The 22,022-nt window shown below is 33.9% G+C and overlaps 3 protein-coding genes across 8 annotated transcripts; 2 read left to right on the forward strand and 1 right to left on the reverse strand.

Moving 5' to 3' along the window:
* The first annotated feature begins 725 nt into the window (after nt 1-725).
* LOC146909274 (pentatricopeptide repeat-containing protein At3g26630, chloroplastic-like) lies at nt 726-3,239 on the forward strand. Of its 2 annotated transcripts, XM_085727163.1 has the most exons (3): nt 726-846; nt 1,305-1,581; nt 1,854-3,239. In XM_085727163.1, exons 2-3 carry the CDS (start codon nt 1,534-1,536, stop codon nt 2,814-2,816), a joined length of 1,011 nt encoding a protein of 336 aa, XP_085583289.1. In that variant the 5' UTR covers nt 726-846; nt 1,305-1,533; the 3' UTR covers nt 2,817-3,239. The 2 variants fall into 2 exon arrangements, with proteins under 2 accessions (XP_085583289.1, XP_085583288.1); XM_085727162.1 differs by having other exon boundaries at nt 1,305-3,239.
* Nucleotides 3,240-6,080: 2,841 nt separating this feature from the next.
* On the forward strand, nt 6,081-15,009 carry ACS (acetyl-CoA synthetase). Of its 4 annotated transcripts, none has more exons than XM_085727160.1 (19): nt 6,081-6,137; nt 6,263-6,581; nt 6,693-6,836; nt 6,931-7,086; nt 7,596-7,718; nt 7,851-8,019; nt 9,242-9,324; nt 9,627-9,728; nt 9,823-9,911; nt 10,018-10,108; nt 11,342-11,455; nt 12,612-12,688; nt 12,778-12,856; nt 13,071-13,139; nt 13,253-13,428; nt 13,615-13,671; nt 13,817-13,907; nt 14,052-14,150; nt 14,377-15,009. In XM_085727160.1, exons 1-19 carry the CDS (start codon nt 6,130-6,132, stop codon nt 14,395-14,397), a joined length of 2,067 nt encoding a protein of 688 aa, XP_085583286.1. In that variant the 5' UTR covers nt 6,081-6,129; the 3' UTR covers nt 14,398-15,009. The 4 variants fall into 4 exon arrangements, with proteins under 4 accessions (XP_085583286.1, XP_085583284.1, XP_085583287.1 ...); XM_085727158.1 differs by having other exon boundaries at nt 14,584-15,009; XM_085727161.1 differs by having other exon boundaries at nt 6,081-6,108.
* A 3,276-nt stretch (nt 15,010-18,285) lies between these two features.
* Nucleotides 18,286-21,790, reverse strand: LOC146909276 (eukaryotic peptide chain release factor subunit 1-3). Of its 2 annotated transcripts, none has more exons than XM_085727164.1 (2): nt 21,723-21,790; nt 18,286-19,888 (listed from the first exon to the last, which is right to left on the reverse strand). In XM_085727164.1, the coding sequence occupies exon 2, from the start codon at nt 19,861-19,863 to the stop codon at nt 18,553-18,555; it is 1,311 nt and encodes a 436-aa protein (XP_085583290.1). In that variant the 5' UTR covers nt 19,864-19,888; nt 21,723-21,790; the 3' UTR covers nt 18,286-18,552. The 2 variants fall into 2 exon arrangements, with proteins under 2 accessions (XP_085583290.1, XP_085583291.1); XM_085727165.1 differs by having other exon boundaries at nt 20,353-21,790.
* Between the last annotated feature and the right edge of the window lie 232 nt (nt 21,791-22,022).

Raw genomic sequence — 22,022 nt, forward strand, 5'->3', positions numbered from 1 at the left:
CGTTACTTATCTTCCCCTTTTTGCTAAGCATTATGCCGCTTGGAAAATCTGTAATCACTTGCTTTGAGAGCTTCAATGATGTATAACAGTATCAGCTGGGTAACATTTTGTATGATGAAGTAAACAAAAATATATGCCATTATATTAATAATATCAACAACTTATATATATATTTCTCTTCTGTGCCAAATTTATTCAAGAAGAATTAATCTCTTAAATTTTTATGAGCAAGAGCAAAACATATAGAAAGAACACAGAAAATCTAACAAAACAGGGCAACAAAAGGCCTTTAAAAATAACATAAAAAAAAACTAGAGGGGTCTTTTGTCTTAACCATTAACTGTTATCCTTTAAGGGGGAAAAACCAATACTCCTAATTAAAAGGGAAAACAAAGCTCGTTCTTCATGAGCAATTTATCAAACAGGTAAAGGGCATCTTTAATTTCTGAATGACGGACAATCGTTCTTCATGAACAATAGCAACACCGATAAACAATCAAAAACCAAACTAATGCAAAAGATGTGGATGTGAATTGAAACACGTATCAATGAAAAGGACTACAAAAGATCACATGGAAGCACACCATATCCCACACCAAACTAATGCAAAAGATGTGGATGTGAATTGAAACACGTATCAATGAAAAGGACACCAAAAGCTCAAAGAAACAATCCAAGCAAAAGTAAATTCACATAAAAACAAAGTAAGTGAGTGATGATGATTCAATTGAAGGAATTGCTACTAGTCGCAATATCACTTTGTGGATGAATCGTATTGCAAATCGCCGCCCTGATATGTATGGTTTGTTCAAGCAAATCGCAAATCGCTGGTAGTTGAATATCCTAGTAAGTTTTCTCCTGTTAACCAAATATTTTTTTCTTTATAAAACGAGACAAATAATATTTTTTTTATTCAAGCCAATCTAATTGCTATAAATTCATAATAAGATAGAATATCTTGTTAACCAGCCCTAAGAAAGTTAAATATGAAAAACTTTTATTGGAAACAATAACTTTTTGACTTTTAACAAGTTGAATATTCACTTTTTCATAATTCTCAATACAATTTTTCTAATTTTGTAGTCTTAACTAGTGCCCAATAAACACTAATTAACATCTTTTAAGATAAATAAATGGAGAATTTGAAATATGAAATTTAATCATAAATATAGCAATGTCGTACCAACTTTGCATTACCTAAAGTACTATCTTTTTTATGTATGGAAGGAAATAACACTCTTTTGGACACATGGATATTTCATTCTATGGCTATGATTTTAACAAAATTTCCATTCATTTTACAGATGAATACTCTTTCTTCTAAGCACACTTTCTTCCCATTTTCTTGGTTTGGAATAAATGTTACCTCAACAGAAATTCAAAAAATGAAGTTATCATGTTACACTCCACATGTTAACATACCTCAAGAACCAAGATTTGGTTCAGAAGAAGCTCGTTTGTTTCTTCAAAACTGCAACAATTTCAAGCAACTCAAACAAATCCATGCTAGAATAATCCGTTTTCGTCTTACTCATGACCAATTACTTATCAGAAAGCTATGTCAAATTTCTTCATCATATGGTAAAATTAATTATGCTACTTTGGTTTTTGATCAACTTAATCATCCTGATATCTTTACTTGGAATGTTATGATTAGAGCTTATAATACAAGTGGTTTACCTCAAAAGAGTATTTTTTTGTTTAAGGATATGATTTGTTGTGGTTTTTTACCTGATAAATTTACATACCCTTTTGTTATAAATGCTTGTATTGCTTCTGGTGTTATTCATTTTGGTAGATTAACACATGGTCTTGCAATAAAAATGGGATTTTGGAGTGATGTTTATGTGCAGAATAATATGATGAATCTTTACTTCAAGATTGGGGGGGATGTTGATGATGGGTGGAAGGTGTTCAATAAAATGCGTGTGAGGAATGTGGTTTCGTGGACAACTGTGATTTCTGGGCTTGTAGCTTGCGGGAAATTGGATACTGCGAGGGAAGTATTTGAGAGGATGCCGTCGAAGAATGTTGTGTCGTGGACGGCAATGATTGATGGGTATGTGAAAAATGATAACCCGATTAAGGCTTTTGATTTGTTTGAAAGGATGTTGATTGATAATGTGAGACCGAATGAGTTTACGCTGGTGAGCTTGATAAAAGCTTGTACTGATTTGGGTAGTCTGAAATTGGGTAGACGGATGCATGATTTCGCATTGAAGAATGGTTTTGAGCTTGGACCTTTTTTGGGTACTGCTCTTGTTGATATGTATAGCAAATGTGGTAGTCTAGATGATGCTGTTAAAGTGTTTGGTTTAATGGAAGTGAGAAACTTGGCTACTTGGAATACAATGCTTACTAGCTTCGGTGTGCATGGGTTTGGGAATGAAGTGCTAGACCTTTTCGAAGAAATGGAGAAGGCCGGTGTAGTTCCTGATGCTATCACTTTTGTTGGTGTTTTGAGTGCTTGTGTTCAAATTAATGATCTGGAACTAGGCCAGAAGTATTTCAGTCTCATGACAGAACATTACGGTATAACACCTATCTTGGAACACTATACGTGCATGGTTGGACTCTACACTCGAGGTAATGAGTTGAATGAGATTCGCACATTAGGGGATACAATGTCATTGTCAATAGAAGCAAATCATAATGTTGCAGAATTGCTACAAGAGAATAAACACACTGGTTTTGATGACATGGAGAAACTCATACACGAGCATTACAGGGGTTCAGATTTATCAGAATTGGTTTTAGATCATTCTGCAACTCCAACCCAACCAAATTCCAACCCTTGGATTCAAATTGTATCATGAATTCCTGATCCACTGGTCGAGATTTGACTTACACTGGACAGAAAGTGTAGGGGGTCAGGGTTACTACGATATCAACCAAACAAGTACGTGAATTGTGACTTGTTTTAACGTTCTCTATCACACCATGTGCGAGCTCATGTGAATATACCGTCTAGGATGCTATTGAGAGAAGCTGCATACAATATAGCCAACTGGTGCCTCTAATTTTGTGTACAGTATGCTACTGGAATCATAATCATCTACACTGATATTTAGCATTATAGAATAATAATACCAATTTTTTAAAGCAACACAATGACATCAAGTTGATTTTGAAGGCATATGATGTTCTTCCCCGCAAGGCTGATTGCGGTAAAACATAAAAGATTAAAATCTTCTGTAAAAATCTTCGTTGTATTAGCAAAATAAAAACAGTGTTGGAAATATCCTTGCTTTGAAATTCTAGAAAGTTTCTTGTTTTTATAAAACCAAGGTGATGATTCTCTTGCGGTGATTCTATGTGGTAAATAATTCATCTGTGGAAGTTGCTTTGTATATGTAATCATGTATGCATGTCCTGTCATATTTTTCTGTTATTTTGTCTCTTTTTTATGAACCAGTCTTGGTTTAGACGAAAGACGGTACAGTAGAGTTGGATGGGTGATGACTGAGATTTTCAAACCATACACTAAACTGAACTATTCAAAGTCAATTCGACAACGTTTAAGCTGAAGACAAGCCATATACTGTAGTTACTAGCATTTGTGTAGCATAGTCGTTATATCTGTTGTAATCTGAACGTGTTTTATGAGGAAAGGAAACACAGATATAGAAGCCTGCAATTACAAGAGTTGTTTCACTTGTGAGGGAGGAGCCTAAACTGCAATTGGGGGAATATATAGTTTTAGTAGACTCCACTGCTCCACTTTCAGAATAATTGGAATGGTTTGAAAATCTCTAAATTTGAAGTCACTGAATTTTGGTGCATTTTAGACAAATGGTGATGCATATTAGTAGGGCTCGAACCCAACCTTTGAGTTCAAAACATGCATTTTTAGCACTAGACCAAACCTTTAAGTTTGAACCTTCAACTCCTTTAACCCTTAATTCATAATCGTTGATCTATCTAATCTCACTTTTGAAAACTTTATTATATTTTTTAATTTGTATGTAAAAATCTTAAACGATATAATGAAGGGAGTAAAAATTAACCAACAATTGTTGGGTCTAATGAAAGAACCTAGGATCCTAACATAGAGAAGTAAAATTTAAGTATCGATGGTAAGAGGCATCCATAAAATATTTGACACGTATAAAATAAGATTAACTTCAATCAAAAAATCTATTAGAAGCTAAACAAATAAAACGATACAGATGCCAAACCAAAAACAACCAAACCAACCCGCCGCCATGGTGCTACCTCAATCCAATCAAAAACAACAAACTCAAACATCGTACAAATCCAAAGCTGCTCTCTAATCATTGTCCAAAAAGAGACCTATTTACCATTGAAAATGTTAAACCCAAATTAAACCTGCTTAGAGCTCTCGGTAGATACTAGTAAGTGAAGTCTAATTCAAATTCTTTGAAGAAATTGAGCATCCAATTCAAATTCAGTGTAAGTTTTTATTTCTTTTATAGTATTCTCTGATTAGTCAAAAGTTTCAAACTTTTCATTTATTTTTTTATTTTTTTATACTTATAGTATTAACAAATTTTGTTGGTCAAATAGTGTAGTACCTAAAAATTCACTTTTATAACAAATAAATTTAAACATCAACCCACGTATATGTAATAAAATATCTCTAACTGAGATAAACTCGTAAGGACATCATATTAACCACTTAGATTTCTTTAAACAATGGCTTTAAATAAAACAAAAGGCCACATTATCTTTTGCTTTATGAATTATTATTATCTTTTTTGCAATAAAGCATTACTAGTATTTTTGTAAAATAAAAGTCAACCCCGTGTGCTCAACGCTGTCTAGTTGCTTTCTACTAAAAAAAAAATATTCACTTTTTTTTTCTTTTCATTTTTTGATAAAATAATCATCCATTTTTTTTAAACAGTTGTCGCCATCCACTTTTACAAGCTTTGTTAGGATTTTCCATCAGAACAAACAAACTACCAATTCTTTGATATCTCCACCTAATCATTTGACCTACCCAATATCTCTCTCCTGCAGCCTTTGACCTTTTGTTATTTATGTGTACTTTCACCAATACTTCTTCTAGTTCTAAATACTACTATAAGAAGAAGAAAACAAATCTCCCTCAAACACCTTACTTTTTTACATTTAAAAAATATAAGAAAAAATAAACCTAAAAAAACTGATGTAATATTTGTTTCAAAATACATGTTGATCGAATGTTCTCTTATTTTTAGGATAAAAACGATTATCATACTAACAGATTCATAATATTGTTGTAATTTTCGCTATTAAATCATGTATTTTGACCAAAAAAAATAAAGGGAAAAAAGTGTAATTGAAGTAAATTACACGTAAGTAAGAAAATTTCAATAAAAATTGAGTTAATTGCCTAAATTAAATGAATTTTAGCCACACTATCATTAAATAGAGAGAAGTGATTGATATCTTCTTATATTTCATTTTAAGAAATAAGAATGAATTAATTTTATTTACAGTTATACGTTTGTTTGGTTCAAAATGTATTTGGAGTATATCTAGACCAAATACATTTACAATTTTGTTTATATTCAGCCACTAAGAATAGGTTCAATATGAATTGGGATTAAATTTGGATCAAATACATTTACATTTTTGTTTATATTCCGTCATGAGAGTAGCATTTTAATAAAAAAATTGAAATAGATAAAAAAAAAATCACATTCAACCACCAATAATAGATTGATTCAAACGGTAAATAATTTTCGATTTATTGAACAAATGCATAAATTTATCCAATTTCTGAATTTTGTATATGAAGAAAATTCGAATGATGCCAAAAAATTCATCTTGTGCATGACATTAACTCAGCCGTGGAAATTTCGTACATTTTTTTTTGAAGGAAGAAGGTTCGTACATATATAATATAATACAATAAACAAAACAGATAACCACATCCAACGAGTCAACGACATCGGTATTTTTTCTTTTTTAAGACAAAATGATCGGCATCATCTGAAACTCACACACAATACAAAATCTGAATTTACACTCAAATAAAAAAATCTAACTTAACAATATTGTCATTATCAATTGAAAACGATTCAAGAAGCGGTTTGTGTATTAATTTAACGGGATGGACACACAGCACAGCTACCCTGACTTTTATCAGTTATCACTTTGGTATTAATTTCTTCTATTTCAATGATGATGTATGTGATGCTGTAACTTAACCCAGTACAATACTATTAATTTATTATTATTTTTCCTTATTCATTTGAATTCTTATCAAACAATTCATTTCTTTATTAATTTATTTATATCATAACTATGGCAGAATGTTATCATCACAAGGTGTATTGGATCCAATTCTCTGTGTAACGAACAAGAACCCTTTTTGTTCTTCCTCTGTTTCTTCTCTGTTCTGCAACAATACTAGAAGAAGAAGGAATCATAAGAATTTGATGGCTTCGAATCATAGAAAAAACAATTACTTACGCCATTTAGAATCAATGGAGATTCTTCCATCTGGTGCTGGTCGCATTCCTCGTTTGAATGCTGTTATTCTTGGTGAATCTCTTGCTACTGAAGAAAATGATTTTGTTGTTCCAAGCGAAGATTTTGCTAATCAAGCAAATGTTAAATCTCCAGAGCAGGTTTTTTCTTCTTCTGGGTTTTGTTTGATTTTGACCATGTTAGATAAAAATTGTTTTTTTCCTGAAAAAAATTGAATTTTGATTGGTGGGTTTTGTTTTGTGATCTATTAGTATTTGGAGATGTATAAGAGATCCATTGAGGATCCTGCTGGATTTTGGTCTGAAATTGCATCAGAATTCTATTGGAAACAAAAATGGGGTGATCAAGTTTGTCATGAGAATTTTGATGTCAGAAAAGGAAATGTTAACATTGAGGTGATTATTTAACTTACTTAATTATGCCATTTGGATCTAGATTTTTGTATGTAGTGTTTGATCAAAAGTTGAACTTTTTGTTGCATTGTTTCAGTGGTTTAAGGGTGGGATCACCAACATTTGTTATAATTGTTTGGATAGAAATGTTGAAGCTGGACTAGGTGACAAAGTGGCCTTTTATTGGGAAGGGAATGAACTTGGTGTTGATGCTACTTTAACATACACTCAGCTTCTACATCAAGTTTGCCAGGTATGTTTTCTTTGGATAGATAAATGCTAGTGTATTGCTCCATTTGTTTCAAAATGAGTGTAGTTTTTGCACACATGCAATAAAGTTGTCAGAAGACATGACACATACTAAATCAATCTTATCGACTAGTGGTGTGTTCCCAACCATTATAAATGCAAAGTGAAATATAATGTTTTGGAAGTAATGTACATAGTATTAATTAGACCTCAAAATTTGAAGAGAAAATTTTTACATTGAAAAGTGAAAATGACATTCGTTTCGAAACAAATTTTCTTTGCTAAAGTGAGACTCATTGTGAAACAAAGGGAGTTGTTATTAATACTTTACTAGGTTTTGAACCTGGTCCTTTAACTCATTTAACCGTCAGTTCATACTAGTTGAGCTACCAGGTTACTTATGAGTTTTCAAATTTCTCAAGTTTTGGTGCTTGAATGTTTTTTTAATAGATGGTAAAACATAACGACAATTGGTATTTGGTAGAATGATTGGAGATGTATTTTTTTTTTCAGGTTGCAAACTACCTGAAAGATATTGGTGTGAAAAAGGGAGATGCTGTGATTATTTATTTGCCCATGCTTATGGAGCTTCCTATCACAATGCTTGCTTGTGCCCGCATTGGTGCTGTTCATTCGGTATCACACTAAAACTTTTTTGTCCTTGTCAAGTTATTTCTTGTTTACTGATGATTTCAAAGTTATCACGTTGTTTGATTTGTTTGACTTGCCAATTGATTTAATACTGTTAGTTTTTTTTAATTTCTTTAGGTTGTATTTGCGGGGTTTTCTTCAGAATCTCTTTCACAGAGAATCATTGATTGTAAGCCAAAAGTTGTAATTACTTGCAATGCTGTTAAAAGGGGCTCTAAAGTTATCTATCTGAAAGACATAGTTGATACTGCCATCAGTGATTCAGCTCAAAATGGAGTCTCTATAGGTAGGAATGCCATTTATTTGTTTATAGTTCCGGCACTATAATATCTTCTCTTCAGTTATAACTAGGTAGTTCTGTATCATGTATTAAAATTCAAAAATGAGTGGATGCATACACAAACACATTAGAGAGAGAGAGAGAGAGACCAGGATAGCTAATATCTTGCACCTTTTCGTAGCGAATGGTAAGTGACAGTAATTTTAGCTTGCTAGTAGGAAGATTGGTCAATCACTTTCATTGAATAAAACGAGTATTTCCTTTTGACTAAGCACCTTATCAGTGAACTTCTTAGCTCTCTTCTGGGTGTGTTTTCATTCATATTTCTTCCATTTTTCTTTTTTTTAGCGAGATATTAAGTATTTGATGTAGGATCACGAGTCCCATATCAGCTTGGTGTGAGACACATAACTATTATCTAAAGCAGAGGCTCTTGCCCCTTAACAGCCAGGCTTTTAGGACCTCTACATCAGTAATTTGATTGATAGTTTGAGAAAATGTCGTTTGATGAAACCTAGCATTTAGAAAATGGCAAATACAATTGTAATATTTTTTACTTACTTCATTAGTTGATTGATATTGACTAATAAAGGGTTGACTGCGGCTGCTGGCACAGAGTTAGCCGATGCTTATTCCCCGGATACCGTCATTGTTTCTTCTCCAGGAAAAGAAGTTCATGACCCGTAGGCCTTTTACCTCCACGCGGCATTGCTCCGTCAGGCTTTCGCCTATTGCGGAAAATTCCCCACCGCTGCCTCCCGTAGGAGTCTGGGCCTTGTCTCAGTCCCAGTGTGGCTGATAATCCTCTCGGACCAGCTACAGATCACCGCCTTGGTAAGCTATTTCCTCACCAACTAGCTAATCAGACGCGAGCCCCTCCTTGGACGGATTCCTCCTTTCGCTCCTCAGCTTATGGGGTATTAGCAGCCATTTCCAGCTGTTGTTCCCCTCCCAAGGGCAGGTTCTTACGCGTTACTCACCCGTCCGCCACTGGAAACACCACTTCCCGTTTATGTGATCAACCTTCTTCCTTAGCTAGTATTTGTCCAACTTTTTAGACTTCTCTCACCATGTAACAGACGTTCACAACTGAAGTGAATAGAATCACCTGATACCTGTAATGTTTGTGCAGAAGTGTATGCTGTAGCCAGTTTCATTCAGAATACCTCATGTTACCTTCATTATCTTATTTGACCTTTTCCTTTTCATTTTGTGCATGTCTAAGCAGATGTATGTGTAACTTATGACAACACATTAGCATTGAAGAGGGAGGAAACTAAATGGACGAAAGGGCGAGATATATGGTGGCAGGTTAGTCAATAAAAGTTTTTTCCGACATGGTCATCTATATGTACTAGTTGTAAGTGGTAAATGAGTTCTCTCTTCTATATTTCTGCAAAATTCCTAGTTGCTGCATCCTATATGTGATCATATACTTGTTAGTAAAAAAAATTCAAATGAATTTATTTCTGATGATAAGTTTACTCGAAATTTGAAATTCTGTTTACGGATGCCGGATATGTTTTGAATGTTCATGGTTTTGACTTCTATAATTATAAAAGCTCACAGTTTTTTTCCTCTCTTTTTTGCTCTTTTTATTGCCGGTGTTGCAGGATGTTATTCCTCAATATCCAACTACTTGTCCAGTGGAGTGGCTTGATGCAGAGGATCCACTTTTTCTACTCTATACAAGTGGGAGTACCGGAAAACCTAAGGTATTTGTGTGCTGTTATTGCTGTAATGTTCCCTTTTTCTTCTTTTTATGGCTCAAGCTTTCCGCATTCTAATATCTAACAATGTTTCTAAAAGGGCGTCGTCCATACCACTGGTGGTTATATGGTATACACTGCAACAACATTTAAGTATGCATTTGACTACAAGCCATCTGACATCTACTGGTATTCTTTCTTGAAAGCCTATCTTACATTTTATTTTTATCATCTTTGAAGTGTTTTTGATTAAAACTGGATAGTCTTATTTAACTCCATTATTCCCCGATTACAGGTGTACAGCTGATTGTGGTTGGATTACCGGGCACAGCTATGTCACTTATGGACCCATACTCAATGGTGCCACTGTTGTTCTGTATGAAGGGGTAATATTTCAATACGAACATAGTGCAATCATTTATATGCATGATAGAACTAGACGAGATGAATCCAAGAATCTTTTTATTAGTGCAACCAAACAAAATAATTCAACTCTAGAATATAAGAGTACAAAAAAAATGGTTTGCCTGTGTAATAAGAAAACCAACGGAAGCCATATCCAGAATACTCGATCAAATGGATTAGGTTATTAAAGGTAGAGGAAGACCAAGAAAAGCACTTGGTAAAACTGGTCAAAAAAGGACTTTAATCGAAATGGCCTTCCTGAAATGTTGGTTTTTGACATGATGACATTGTTTGATCCATGTAACTGACTCCACATAGTGTGAAAAACACTTTCATTGTTGATTCTTGTTGGTTTAGAATTCATAAAGGAAAAAGAACGAGTTTTATCAATTTATATAGAGTTGTGAGAAATGACATTAGATTTTCTTTCTTTCTGAGCTCATAGAATTGTTACTAAAAGCCAAAAAGAAAATGAGTAGTTACTCCATATTTTATCAATTAGCCACTTGGTTACCTAAAGTTGCACCGTGTTAGGATAAGTCAGGATTTGGGTACTACTCCCTCCGTTTCAAAATGAGTGTCGCTTTAGGCTTTGGCACACAGATTAAGAAATAGAATGAAATAATCATTGGATATAACGCTTTTACTAAACTGCCCTTACTTTATAAGAAAAAGACAAAATTAAAGTTGCATTGAAAATTGTGTGAGAGAAAAGTTGGAGAGGGTAAAGTTGGAAGAAAAAAATTAAAGTTGTATTGGAAATGTAAAGCGACACTCATTTTGAAACAAATTTTTTTGGCTAAAGCGACACTCATTTTGAAACGGAGGGAGTATTAGACTGATACACTTAAACTGCAAAATGCCCTTTAAAGTGATTTACTTTATACATCAAGGGGCTGTGGAATAGGTGATGTAAAGAATTTAAAGGCTCCCATTTGCAACTGGTCAACAATTTATGCCGGGTCTATTGGTTGTCTAGGTTATGGCTACTTACATCATGTGATTTTGATTCCCTCAATCTGAGATTTGTAGACCTGAAAAAGTTTGACTTGGCAACATATTTTAGAAAGATTTATATTATGGGATTTTTTAATAAAATGTACAGTAATTTCCACCAACATCATTCTATTAATTTGGCATTTTGTGTTAATGGATAAAAACACTTCGGAATTGCAAAGAAATACTTTGTTCTGAATCTGATACCATGAATGCAGGCTCCCAATTATCCTGATGCTGGGCGTAGTTGGAACATTGTTGACAAATATAAAGTATCAATATTCTACACAGCTCCTACATTGGTGCGGTCCCTCATGCGTGATGGTGATGAGGTAAGATACCTCTATGCCTACTCTATACCTCCCTGAAAAATTATTTGTGATGGTGAGCAAAAGGTTCTGCACATGGAGAAACTTTAAAATTTTGTTGCAATTTTAAAAAGGTGAACTGTTATTGTATTTTAGCAGCATGAGTTTCGCTTTGAAATGTCATCACCTTTTGAATTACCCATTTCCTTCTCTTTACTGGATACTATTTACATCAGATATGTATTTTTATTACTTGAATTTTGGACCCTAAACTCAATATTAGGCATTAAATTTTCCTTTGCATAAAATATACATATTAAAATGTAAGAGTTGAACATTGTTTTGTAGAGTTCTTATCTTTGTGTGGAAGTTTGAAAGATTTCCGTGATATTCCTGATAAATGATAGTATTATACTTCATGAATTTTTGTATTCTTATTTGCATACTCATCCTAGAAATTAACAGAAAACAATAGGAAAATACATTCAATGTTAATGGGTAAAATTGGTATAACATTTTTGTCGCATCTCCTTAAGATAGCCTTTTTTTCATAACGATGATGGTTTTAGTGTTTCAAATTTAGTAGAATGGTGGTTAGAAGAGCATACAAGTTTAGGCTAATAACTTTGTCATTCGAATCTTAGCAAGGAAAAAATTAAATTAAAACATCGCAAAAGAATGTATACGATGTCAAACAGGATTGAAAGCATCATTAGCATGGTTTTTGGTCCCTTGAGCCTTTCTTGCCTCTTCTGTTCCACTGCACATATATGATACAAGCAGTAGGCACAACAAATTTGATGTCATATTCTCCCTTTTCCCATTTGTGTTGCTTTACAAATATTCAACCTTGCAGACATTCAGATTTTTGGTCTAGAACCTCTCTTATTACTTCTTCCACATATTCCGTTGTGAATAAACACATGCCTGCAAATATTTTATATTTTTGTTTCAAGTTCACTGATGTCAGTCTTAATTATCCAATTATTCATCTAAAGAAGGTTGAATGCATCCTCTTATGAGATTGATATCTTTGCATGTCTTAGGAGGATATAATATTTGTTTTATATACATCAATTGCATAGAACAAAGGAACTCCGTCCAATGCAAGTGTTTAGAGTTCCATTTGTTCTAGTTTTATTTAGTAGTTATTGTTCGCTAAACATGGTTATTCATGCAGCATGTTACCCGCTACTCGAGGAAATCTTTACGAGTCTTGGGAAGTGTAGGGGAGCCCATAAATCCAAGTGCATGGAGGTTGGCATCGCTATTTTTCCTATGTAATTACAGCTTAACTTCCCAGATCAAATAACATTCTGATGCATACTTTGATCATTCTCTTTCAGATGGTTTTACAATGTAATTGGAGATTCAAGATGCCCTATCTCTGATACTTGGTGGCAAACGGAAACTGGTGGTTTCATGGTATTTTAACTTCTGATGGTTATCTTTGTTCAATATGATTCTCATGTCGGACACTAAACATATAACTTAGGTTCATTCGTTCAGTAACAATACCACATATGCACAGCTGAAGTGGTAATAGAGAGCTGGGTTTTGTATAAGTCTTCGCATGCCCGCACACACATTTTTGTGCATTTCTGTCTTTTGGACTCAAATTCTTCACTTTCGCCTGCAGATAACTCCACTACCTGGAGCTTGGCCCCAGAAACCTGGTTCTGCTACTTGCCCTTTCTTTGGAGTTCAGGTCTGTTGAGCAAACCTTGTTTGTTCATTTTATAATATGTAGTTATTTTTTCCCCTTTTTTTACTACAGTTCACTGACTATGCCAACCTCTGACAAATTTATTGTTACTTTAGCCTGTAATAGTGGACGAAAATGGTGTTGAGATCGAAGGTGAGTGCAGTGGTTATTTGTGTATTAAGAAATCATGGCCAGGGGCATTCAGAACTTTGTATGGTGATCATGAACGATACGAAACAACATATTTCAAGCCCTTTGCTGGCTACTATTTCAGTGGTGATGGCTGCAGCAGGTTAGTGTTCCTAATATTTGATTCTCATAATATACGATCTAGGAGTCTTGTATAAATATCTTTGAATTTGAGTGTAGGCTGTGTAAATTATATTTCTGCAGCCTTACTTCAAATACAGGAAACACCAGAAAGAACTTGTAAAAATGTGTGGGATAATTATGTTGTACGTACTTGATTTTGTTTCAGGGATAAAGATGGATACTATTGGCTTACCGGAAGAGTTGATGATGTCATCAATGTCAGGTATTCTTTGAATTTCATAAGCTCTCTCTAGTTATTTGTCAGCCCTACAATTTCATTATTTATAGGTGCAAGCATGTAAATATGAATTGAATAGACATGTAGTTCTCTTATGATGTTTAAATCTGATAGTCTTGTTTATATGCAGTGGGCATCGTATTGGCACAGCTGAAGTGGAATCGGCTCTAGTTTCACATCCAAAATGTGCCGAAGCAGCCGTTGTAGGTGTGGAGCACGAGGTACGACTTTATAATGTTCTCCTATACGTATGGTCAACATCAAGTGTGATTTTGTGTATTAAAGAATTTAAGTAGTTTCTGTATGGCATCAACATAGTATTGCTGTCTGTATGAAATCTGATTCAACTACCATAACTAATGTAGGTTAAAGGACAGAGTATATATGCCTTTGTTACTCTTGTGGATGGTGTTCCATACAGTGAAGAACTGCGGAAGGACCTCGTACTCACAGTTCGAAAGCAGGTCTATTCTTGATCCATTATAGCCTCTCACTGTACATTTGCCAACCATATATGCAGAATTAAATGTTATTCTAGACTCTATGGTCAATCAATAATCGCCTGAGTAATGACTTATGTCAAGAGGTTGCATCCTGATAGAACAAATTTAGGCCCTATTGAACTACTGCAGTTGTTAGTTATTTAAGACATTCTCGGTAATTTGACCACTTCCTGAACTTTTAATCAAGGTTGCTGGTTCCCTTGAATAATATGTGGAACCAATGGTATCCTAGATAACAAGTCTGCTCCAGCGAAACAGATTCTACTACATTACAATTTCTCAGCAATTGTGATCATCATGTAAATCCATGTCGTGTGATATCATTTTTCAGAACAAACATTGATGCTTTGTTAAAAAAATAACTTATTTTCACAATTTTTGTTTAACATTTCAGATAGGAGCCTTTGCAGCACCTGACAAAATCCATTGGGCACCTGGCCTCCCAAAAACAAGGAGTGGAAAGATAATGAGAAGAATCCTGAGAAAAATTGCTTCTAGGCAGCTAGATGAACTTGGTGATACAAGTACCCTTGCAGAGCCAAATGTGGTCACTCAACTTATTGAACTTGCTGATTCATGAAGCCTCACACTTTGTACTATTTAAGGTATATTATCAGAAAATTAGATCAATTACAGGCTTTGTAGTCAGTGGGAATTGAGAGGACAATTTTTAAATTATACATCTATCTGTAGTCTGTATTTTTGGGAATAATGATGCCCATTTACATGATAAATAAATAATTTAGTTTGATAGGTAGGAAAGTGTGGAAAATAAAGGAAACTGAAAGAAAATATTTATGAAATTTGAGGTTTTTCACAAGTTATCTCTACTGGAAATAGTACTATTTGAAGTACTACTGGACACTAAATGAGAGACACCTTTGTTGTATGATATATATAAAAGTTGCACTCATCTTCATTGAGGTATATTATACTCACCTCCCCAAAAAAATTGACCTCCTTTAAACGTTAACGTCGTTGAGTCATCGTTACTTATCTTCCCCTTCTTGCTAAGCATTATGCCGCTTGGAAAATCTGTAATCACTTGCTTTGAGAGCTTCAATGATGTATAACAGTATCAGCTGGGTAACATTTTGTATGATGAAGTAAACAAAAAAATATGCCATTACATTAATAATATCAACAACTTATATATATTTCTCTTTTATTACCGACTTTTCAACCTTGGTTATAGTTTATCTTGGCTCTTCTGTGCCAAATTTATTCAAGAAGAATTAATCTCTTAAATTTTTATGACTAACCAAATAATATTCATAATAGAACCAGCTCAAGTACAATATGTGCAAACTTGAACAAAACAAAGCAAGAGCAAAACATATAGAAAGAACACATAAAATCTAACAAAACAGGGCAACAAAAGGCCTTTAGAAAGGATGTTATGGTTCCAACTAATACATCATACATAAGCAAATCAATACTAGTAGAATGCTGCAAAATAACATAAAAAATCTAGAGGGGTCTTTTGTCTTAACCATTAACTGTTATCCTTTAAGGGGGCTAAGTGTCCGGCAAAGAAATAAATAAGGGAATTTAATGTCAAAAACTAGAGCGCGTTTTTGTGTTGTTTAAAGAGAACTTAAGGGAGGTGAGTGGTGAGGGTGATTTACCCTATAAATTATTTAAAATATTAGGGACTTAATTATGCATTATTTAAAATCCGAAAGATTCAATTAAAAGCATTTTTAGTTCAAAGACTTAATTTTAAGTCATTGACATGTTTAAGGACAAGGTTACTAACCTTTTAATTTGGAAGACTTATTAAAAAAGGCTAATGTTAACTTGTGCCCTCAAGGCACAAGTTAAGAAGTAAAAATAGAAATGTTTTGTTGTAATTAATGTATTTGAATTTAACTTTTTGACTTTTAACTAATTGAATGCACAAAATTTAAGAAACAATTTCTACTTTTGGGTTGCTTAACATGTGCCCTAAGGGCACAAGTTAACATAACCCATTAAAAAAAGGTTTTTCTAACATGTGCAATCTTGCACAGGATAAAGCAGTGATAAATGCACCACTTTATTGGTTTCTCCAAATCTTATTAATGAGTCAATTTATTAGCTTTTTTTTTGAAGCAATTTATTAGCTTTTTTTAAAGGGTCATGTTAACTTGTGCCCTAAGGGTACATGTTAAGGAACCCAAAATGAGTAACTTTGCATTGGAAAACATGATAATTTAACTTTTAGAAGTTGACTGCACGACTTTTGATACGTATATTTCTATAATAAGTTCTTTAACATGTGCCCTTGAAGGCACAAGTTAACATTTGCCTTTTTTAAATTCTGTTTTTTCTCTCTCTTATTTTTCTGAAAGGCTCTCTCTTATAAACATGAAACCAACGCTGTTGTCAAAGAAGAAAAAGACATGAAACCACCGTTATTTGTTTTTATAGTGAAACCCAGTTTTTTTTTAAGACAATTATTTTACTAATGACTCTATCCAAAACGAGCCGGAACTGCATAAATTTTGTAAGGTATAACCTGAATTAGCTAATCCTGTAAGTAATATCTTTTTGGCGTACCTTACAGTAATAACTTATGCAATGAATTAGGGGGAATTAGTCACTTTAGTCCCTGAATGGGAAAGGAGTAGTCACTTTAGTCCTTAAATGCAGATAAATTGCAAAACAGTCCCTGAAGTAGACTCTGTTAGTCAATTTCAGGGACTAAAGTGACTAACGAAGTTTACATCCAGGGACTAAATTGACTAACGGAGTCTGCATTTAGGGACTAAATTGACTAATAGAGTTTACATTCAGGGACTTTTTTGCAATTTCTCTGCATTCAGGGACTAAATTGACGAATCGTTCCCCATTCAGGGACTAAAGTGACTAATTCCCCAATGAATTAGCAAAGAATTAGCCAATTCTTTCACTTACAGCCAATGTATAACATGAATTATACCTTTGGTAAGATTCATCATAATTTCTTCCAATTCTTCTTTTACTTTGAATTTATAGAATGAAATGTGTCTTTTAAGTGACGTGAGAGGAGAATAAAAAAACTGGGTATCTTTAGTGTTTTTGTAGAATGTGTTTTCAAGTGGCAGTGCAGAACTGTGTAGTTAATAGAGGAGAGAAGGAAAAAAAAATCAATTTTCAAGAGAAAGACTCGTTAATAATTTGGAGAAACCCATAAAGTGGTGCATTAATATCACTCCTTATCCTGTGCAAGATTTCCCAGGTTAGAAAAACCCAAAAAGGTTGGATTGAACAAAAAGGGTTGGATTGATACTTGAAACGAAAAACAAGAACAGGGATCGACATACCTAAGGTTGGATTGATAGATCTCTTCAAAATGAAAGTTAATTTTGATTCGGACACCCTTAACAAGCTCCTTGAAACTCTGGCACCAATGGTATATGTGGAATTCAAGCAAGAAGGGAGGAGCTAGAGGGAATCAAAAGCTTGGAAGGAATGGGAAAGTTGGAAGAGGTAAAAAAGAGAATGGTGTGTTGAAGGGGAACCATATGCCTTAAGCACACTAAAGGGTTGTTACCAAGAAAGTTTAGCATGAAATATATGAAGCCATTAGCAAAAACATCGGCAGCATTCAGAGTTTCCACACTAGAAAGTAGTGGGAATGCTTCTGAGTTCCGCTTGGTAAATGCAGTATGTGGTGTTTGATCAATTATAAAGATGAATTAAACTAAATTAAGTAGTGGGAATGCTTCTGAGTTCCGCTTGGTAAATGCAGTATGTGGTGTTTGATAAATTATAAAGATGAATTAAACTAAATTTTAAGTTATGTAAAAAGTTATCTAGCGTTTATATCCAATCTTTAAATGAATACATTTGTTCAATTATACACACCATCAGCCTAAAACTATTAAACACGTGCATTCAATTCAATTATATTTCAAGATGTAAATATTTATAAAATATTTTGGAAACTGGAATTTTATAAATTATATCCTAAAATTACATTAGGATATAATTTGATCAAGATGCATAACAATTAATCGTAGTGTATAGAACTTTTTTTTCCAAAAAATATGAAAATGGAAAAGTGGTAGAAGTTGCTGGCAGCCACTTGCATTGACAAACCCAAAAATAAAATTTAGGAGGCAATAGAAAATAATAGTGAACAGTAAGCTTATGATAGATGTCGCAACAAAGGACTGAGTATCAGTACCATCTCAGTAGCATAAAATTCAAATGATCTGTAGGAAATATTTGGTGAAAGTCATTCATCCAATTATCCAAACAAAAAACAATGACAGGCACTAGAATAACAGATGTTTAATGCATAATTGGAATCAATGTGAATTTGACAAATTCCCGAGGCACCATGATTTTGTGGGACACTGGTTCTGCCAAAATAACTGTCAATCCAAATATGCACTTAATCGGAATCCTCGTACACTCCATCATCATCAGATAACTCATCGAATGATCTGATATCAAGCTGGTAGCGAAGCATACCTCCAATACCACCAAACCCTCTGCAAAACTGCGACCCTTCTTGAGATTTGTTGGTCACGAATTCCAGCGAGCATCCAAATCTTTTGTACTCATTCGCAAACCACTCAAGTAATGGCATCTTCTCCTGAACCTCCAAATCTGCAGATGTGGCCGCATCGCGGAAGTGGCTTTGATCACTTTCTTGTCCCTTCTTCAAATGCTTTATTACAATCTCACCAGTGGTAGCATTTTTCAGCACATACCTAGTAATATCCAAATTCTCCCATACAATGAGTGTTTCAACTGCACCCATTTCTAGAGCCTTCAATGTGTCATCAACTCCGTAAACATATTTACCAGTCTCTTGGCTTATCTCTTCAAAGTATTTTCCTATCAAGCGTTTCTCTTGAATGAACTTCACATTAGATAGAATCTCTGCAGATAATTCAATAGCTTGATTAAAGCCATTTTCCCCACCATACGAGACATCAACCACGTTCAATATTTTTGCTTGCAAACGAGGATCAAACATATCTGATTGACTCAGCTCAGTCTTGAAATCAGCTGAACCAGCCAGTATGAGTCCAGCAACATTAGGCTGACTAGTAGCAGGGTTGATGTAAAACTGAGTGGCAAGTTCTGCAGTCTTCCTGACGTAATTGTGTCGTTTTTCCATCCGGAGACGAGCAAAACGCAAAGCTGACTGTCCTCCTCTACCATGTTTCTTTGGTAGATCAACAGTAAATTTATGAAGCACCTCGCGAGTATTTCCACTTAATGTCCCGAAAAGGGTTCCATTTCCATCCATAACAATAAAACCAAACTTGTCATCAGATTCTAGAAGTTCATTTAGAGCTTCTGTGTGAAATTTGTTGTCGCAGAGATAAAGTGATGCATTGATTGGTTTGAAAGGTTCAAAATCAAATGTCACCTTCTTTTCCTTGCCGTCCTCAGTGAGAATGGTACCGGTATAAAGAACCAATCCATTTGGAGGAACCTTGTTATATAGTTTCAACCTCTGTTGAGCAGAAGTAATGGCTCCAAGCACTGATTGCCGGTTTACCCTACTCTTGATGTTTGAAGCAGTTCCAAATTCATCTCCCAACATCTTAGTGACACGAGATATTTGATCACGTGGAGGCATTATCAGAGAAATCATACTAGTACCATTACCTCTTGCAGCTTCCAGTCCTTTGATCAACTTTTTGATCTTCCATATCTCAATATTCTTGTCTGATTCACCATCGGCCATTGTTTATGCAGACAGAAAGAATAACCTACAAACAAACCATGCATGTGAATTGAACCAAAATAATGAAACCATATATTAAGCATATACTTTTTGTTATACAGGACTTATGATTTTCATTATAGGCCTATAAATTCACAAGAGGACTATAGTTCTTGAAAAACAACCCCTTAGCTTTGGTAAGTAATATTCATACATGTGCACAAATTGAGAATCGATTGAAGATACTTCAGTATAACTTTTTCTCATCTAGTAATCAAGAAATACTTAAAAAAACACAATAGAAAATATCATTCCATTGCGCAACAAAAGTTAATACCAAGTGCCTCTCTACTCGAGGCATTTAGTAGAACAAGAAACTAGTTGAAAAGCATTTTTCTCAAGATAAAAGCTGTTTTCAAAGAGACCACGGACATGAAATGGAAATTTCAAAGCGAGGTCAAAATGGAGTCAAATGCAAATATCAACACATAATTTATTGAATAAAATCACCTCTAGTCCCCTATAAGCTATATTGCAATATAATTTCCTATCATTCATGTTGAAGGTTCGAAACCAATGAGTGGTAGACGATGGATGACAACTGAAAGGTAAAATACCTAGTTAAAGTTTAACCATTATAAATGGCATAAATCATAGCATTAAGAATCATAGTATTATACTACCATTTGTAGTATTATACCTACAAATGGAATGATATTTATTTTCTACCTAAACTTAGCGACTAGACTTAAAGAACAATCACAGAATATAATTGTAATATCTGCAAGCTAATATGATTTCATAATTGATTAAAAAAGTATAATTACAAATAAATAATGATCAAACAACAAGAACAATTGAAGCCTTTTCCCACCAGGTGCATTGGCTACATGGATCAATAAACACCATAATTTCTTGTCACAAACAAAATAACAGTGGTCCCGTGAGGAAACAAAATTAACTAAAAACATGCAACAAACAAATTGATTGATGAGAAAAAAATTGAACCCCAAAAAAGTATAGTATTGTCCAAAATCCAAATATCAATCCTATTAGAAAACAAGCTTTCACTCAATATCCAAAGTAAAGATACAAAAAGTCAATTAGCAGTAAGCATTGCACTGACACTTCTTGTCTAATGTGCGACATGTGTCAATGTCTGTGTCCGTGCTTCATAGAAGCAGTAAATAAAAGAACTTAATGAGAATTAAGTCACTTGAAATATCAAACCCATCTCAATCAATCAACCTTAATATTCAATCAGAACACCCAAAAAAAAAAAAAAAAAAAATCAGACCCATCTTCAAAATTCTCATTTTCCTAAAAACAACCAAAAAATGTTCAATTTCAAAACAAAACAAAAAAATAGAAAACGTTACTATATTCATTTTTTTTTGTATTTTTAAAACCAAACTAATCCCACCGAAATTGGCACCAACGAGAATCAAACCTGAGACCTTGAGAGTAGCATACTCCAACGTCCCAAGCCAACACCATCAGACCAATCCAAGTGGGTTACTATATTATTTGTTATGTTAGTATTTTCTCTCATACCATGATTCGAACGCTAAACCTTTAACTCTTTTAATTTCTTAGCTCAACCAAGTAAGCTACCCATACCCCAACTTTCAAGTCAACACATGAAAATTTGAAGTCAAATTGCAAAACAAAAAGCAAGTTCTATCAATAATCAGTAAAATGAAACAACCCTAGATGCAAATCTTTGCACAACTACAACTACCCAGAAACAAATCAAATCAAAGATGCAAACTTTACTTCAAATAAATAAATAAATTGAAAAATTGAGTGAACAAAATAATGGAACGGTGATAATTGAATGATGAAAACTCGTAAAGGGTTGAATTGAATAGGAATTTTACCTGCCGCAAAGGAAGGGTTGAGAGAAACTAGGGTTTTCGCCTGCAACAAAATATAAACTAACACTCACAAAGTAACAAATTTAAAGGTAAATATATATTTGTATTGTATTTTGGATGATATAGATTAATAAAACTTGGATCTGATTTCTCCACCGTTGGATATTTTATTATTTGGGCCCAAGGACAAATATTTTAATGTTTTTAATGAAGGTTGAGATGCATTATGGGACTTCAATAATCATGTTACTTTAAAAAAATAAAAATAAAAAATATGTTCACCAAAAAAAAGAAATATTATCT

This window comes from Medicago sativa, chromosome 7 (genome assembly GCF_051527215.1).
Source record: "Medicago sativa cultivar Bolivia chromosome 7, Bolivia_mono, whole genome shotgun sequence".
In the NCBI taxonomy this organism is placed as follows: Eukaryota; Viridiplantae; Streptophyta; class Magnoliopsida; order Fabales; family Fabaceae; genus Medicago; species Medicago sativa.

Excerpts from the sequence above, each read along its gene's own strand:
- LOC146909276 (XM_085727164.1), bottom strand. The coding sequence starts at position 19,863 with ATGGCCGATGGTGAATCAGACAAGAATATTGAGATATGGAAGATCAAA.
- ACS (XM_085727158.1), top strand. Across the intron at positions 11,456-12,611 it reads TCATGCGTGATGGTGATGAG|CATGTTACCCGCTACTCGAG; the intron begins GTAAGATACCTC and ends TTATTCATGCAG. Across the intron at positions 13,672-13,816 it reads GATGATGTCATCAATGTCAG|TGGGCATCGTATTGGCACAG; the intron begins GTATTCTTTGAA and ends GTTTATATGCAG.
- LOC146909274 (XM_085727162.1), top strand. The coding sequence starts at position 1,305 with ATGAATACTCTTTCTTCTAAGCACACTTTCTTCCCATTTTCTTGGTTT.